The sequence below is a fragment of the Hippocampus comes genome, unplaced genomic scaffold (assembly GCF_001891065.2).
Source record: "Hippocampus comes isolate QL1 unplaced genomic scaffold, H_comes_QL1_v1.1 scaffold403, whole genome shotgun sequence".
NCBI lineage: Eukaryota > Metazoa > Chordata > Actinopteri > Syngnathiformes > Syngnathidae > Hippocampus > Hippocampus comes.
In genome coordinates, this window is record NW_017805410.1 from 37,089 (window position 1) to 40,378 (window position 3,290).

At 58.3% G+C, this 3,290-nt stretch overlaps 1 protein-coding gene across 1 annotated transcript in view; it reads right to left on the minus strand.

Moving 5' to 3' along the window:
* LOC109518139 (echinoderm microtubule-associated protein-like 6) overlaps positions 1 to 1,476 on the minus strand; it is a 31,810-nt gene extending 30,334 nt beyond the window's left edge. Inside the window, 4 exon segments of the mRNA XM_019873812.1 lie at positions 408 to 508; positions 625 to 731; positions 994 to 1,161; positions 1,243 to 1,476. Of these exon segments, the coding sequence (XP_019729371.1) occupies positions 408 to 508; positions 625 to 731; positions 994 to 1,161; positions 1,243 to 1,408 (542 nt within the window). The 5' untranslated portion in view covers positions 1,409 to 1,476.
* Positions 1,477 to 3,290: the final 1,814 nt, after the last annotated feature.

Here is a 3,290-nt window from a genome sequence, read left to right on the forward strand (position 1 = left end):
CCCCCCCCGATCTTTAAATCCCGTCCCCAAAACTCTTGTGTCTCCTTTGGCTTTTGACTCTGACTTGATTTTTCGTTCTTGTTTTGGCGTCGCCTATCTCACGGCGTATTCATTTCATCGGGACAGCGCACACGAATCAACACCGGAAGAAACAGCGTCGGCGTGTTTCCAAGCGCTCACTTGGAGAAAGGAGAGCTTTTGACTTTGGCCGGGTGCAGAACATGAAAGAAGCCGCATTTGGAACGACGGCGCCGATTGAAAAATCACCGTCCGGTGGGCACCGATTCCGCCAACGCGGCAAAAGGCTCGGTGCCGGCCGGCCCCGGCGTGGGCTCATCTCATCTCATCTCATCTCATCTCGACTGCACTTTCAAACATGAAATGAAGAGCAACTTGTGAATTTTTACCCGTGAACAAATTGCAGACGAAGACCCTCCTCGGGAGCTTTCTGCCTCTTGAGTGACCCGATCAGCTTCCTGCGCAGCTGCGGCAGGTCGTCCTTGTAAACCTGCGGGCGCAAAGGCCAAACGCTCAGATGTCGGAAGAAGAAGACGACCCCCCCCCCCACCACCACCAAAAAAAACATGGCGGGGGGGTTGGAACACGGCCGTGTCTTCAGGTCACCTGGCGCTCGTAGTTGTGCTGGGATTCCCGCTCGATGTCCGAGTCGATCTCGGGGACGTCGGATATGTCCGAGTCCGAGTCGCCGCTGTTGGAGTCCGCGTAGCCTTCTACGATCACGTCAACTTTTACACACGGATCTTCTTACCCATGAAGAAAACTTTGGGCGCGACGGCGATCCGCGCCGCCGCCCTCCCCTTTTTCGGATCTCGGACAATCGTTTGCTAGCAAGAGCGCGACGACGGCGGGGGAGGTCGAAGTGCACGTTAGCGTGTGGCAATGCGTCTGCCGAGCGCCGATTTTGCGCTGCGACCGCGGGCGGGACGCGGGAGTTGACCGTAGCGTCGCCCGACTCCAGTCAGGCGACCTTACCTTGGAGGAGGGGTTCCAGGACGCCGTTCGTGACGCCTTCGGGCAAGAAGCGCCACTGGAAGACGGCGTGGTCGGCCCCGCCGGTGCTGACCAACCACCGCAGGTCGCTGGACCAGCGCACGTTGGTGACGTGGGCGGAATGGCCGATGTACTTCTTGAATTTGGCGCCTGTGGGACGGGAGAAAGCGCTCAGAGCGGCCGGCCGGCTGAGCGCGGGACGGAGCACGCAGCACGGAGCACGGGACGGACCTTTCTTGAGGCACGGGAAGCGGAAGAGTTTGACGAGGCCCAGGTCGTCGCCGGCGGCCAGCACGGAGCCGCCGTAGTTGGCGTCCACCGAGTTGACGTCGGTCACGTCGGAGTATTTGGGCCAGATGCCGTTGACTTCCGGGCCCAGCACGCCGGTCCACGTCATCCAGTGGGCCCCCTTGGCCTCCTCCTTGGACACCGGCTTGCCCGCTGTCGAGGAGGTCAAAGGTCTCCATCACTCGCCAATTCTTTGCTTTGGCCCGCCGGGGCGGGACCTCAAGTCGCACGACGCCACTCCAGCTCGACCGAGCGTCTGAACGCAACGGAGGCCTCTTTGGGACCGGCGTGCGTGCCTTAAAGACTCTCCCGAACCAACGAGGAAACCTTGCGAGTCTTGCCTGTTTCCGCTTTTCCAGAGAGCCTTTGTTTGTTTGGTTTTGGTCATTTGACGCGTCGGGCACGGAACTCCCAGAAAGAGTGCGCTTGCGACATCCCAATTGAGCGGGAAAAACTCCACCCGCTGCTACCCGTCTTGGGGGGCTGCCATTTTGTCCCGTGGCGCCCTCTCGCCGTCGAGTGACGTTGGCGCCACGGCGGCAAGGGGGGGCCAGCCATTTTCTGGCTTTGGTGCCATTTGGTGACACGGCAGGGCACATCGAGTCGACAGCGGGTGGCAGTGCAGGAGGCAGCCCCCGCTTCATTCCGAGGTCGCCTGAAGACTCAAAGCGCTTCAAGGAGGCAAGACGTCATGGCCAAGTTCTCGAGTGACCGACCCTCACTTCTGCTGACGGGAGCGAAAGAACAAGACCGCCGATACAAGGCGGGGGCGCCGGCCTCGGAGAGAGGGCGACAAGCACGGAGAGGAGCCAGAGGCAAAACCAAAGGAGACAAGGTTTTTCAAGACCTTCAACCGGCTTGACATGTTGTGGGGAACGAGGCGTCACTCGAACGGGGGAGGGGGGGGGGGGGAACGAGATTTTGGCCGGATCGAAAACATTGCAAGCCGACGGCCATTCGGAATTTGCCCACTGCGGTCGCTCGGAACGGACGACCGCAACGCTCTTTTACGTCGGAGTCAGCCGATCCTCCACCAAGCTTCTCCAGTTGGTCCACATTGCCGCCGCTCGCCTCTTGTCTGGTACTCGTAAGAGGAAGCGCATGCCTCCGACTCTGGCGTCCCTTTCTCTTCAGTTTGCCTACCGGGCAAACAGGTCTGTGGAGGACGCAGTCAACATAGGTCTGCACTACATCCTCGAGCACCTCGACAGCACAGGGACCTACGCAAGGATCCTGTTTGTGGATTTCAGCTCTGCGTTCAACACCATCATCCCGGAACTCCTCACCCCCAAACTTCTCCACCTCGGTGTGTCCCCTACGATCTGCCAGTGGATCCTCAGCTTCCTGACGGGTCGGACACAACAGGTGAGACTGGGAGCAACAACATCATCAACACGCACCACTAGCACTGGAGCCCCACAGGGATGTGTCCTCTCTCCACTGCTCTTCTCCCTCTACACAAACGATTGCACCTCAACAAGTCCAGCTGTCAAACTCATAAAGTTCGCAGACGACACCACGGTCATCGGTCTCATCAAAGACGGCGACGAGTCTGCGTACCGACAACAAGACTGTAGAGATGATCGTGTACTTCAGGAAACATCCTTCACCACAGTTGCCCCTCACACTATCCAACTGCCCCGTGACAACCGTCGAGACCTTCAAGTTCCTGGGAATCACAGTCTCCCAGGACATGAAGTGGGAAGTCAACACCATCTCCATCCTGAAAAAGGCCCAGCAGAGAATGTACTTCCTGAGGCTGCTGAAGAAGCATGGCCTGCCACAGGAGGTCCTACGTCAGTTCTACACGGCAGTCATCGAATCAATCCTGTGTTCTTCCATCACGGTTTGGTTTGGGGCCGCCACAAAAAAGGACAAAATCCGACTTCAATGGACAATTAGGACGGCAGAAAAAAATCATTGGCACCGCCCTACCCACTCTTGAGGACTTACACACTGCAAGAATCAAAACAAGGGCACGGAAAATCCTA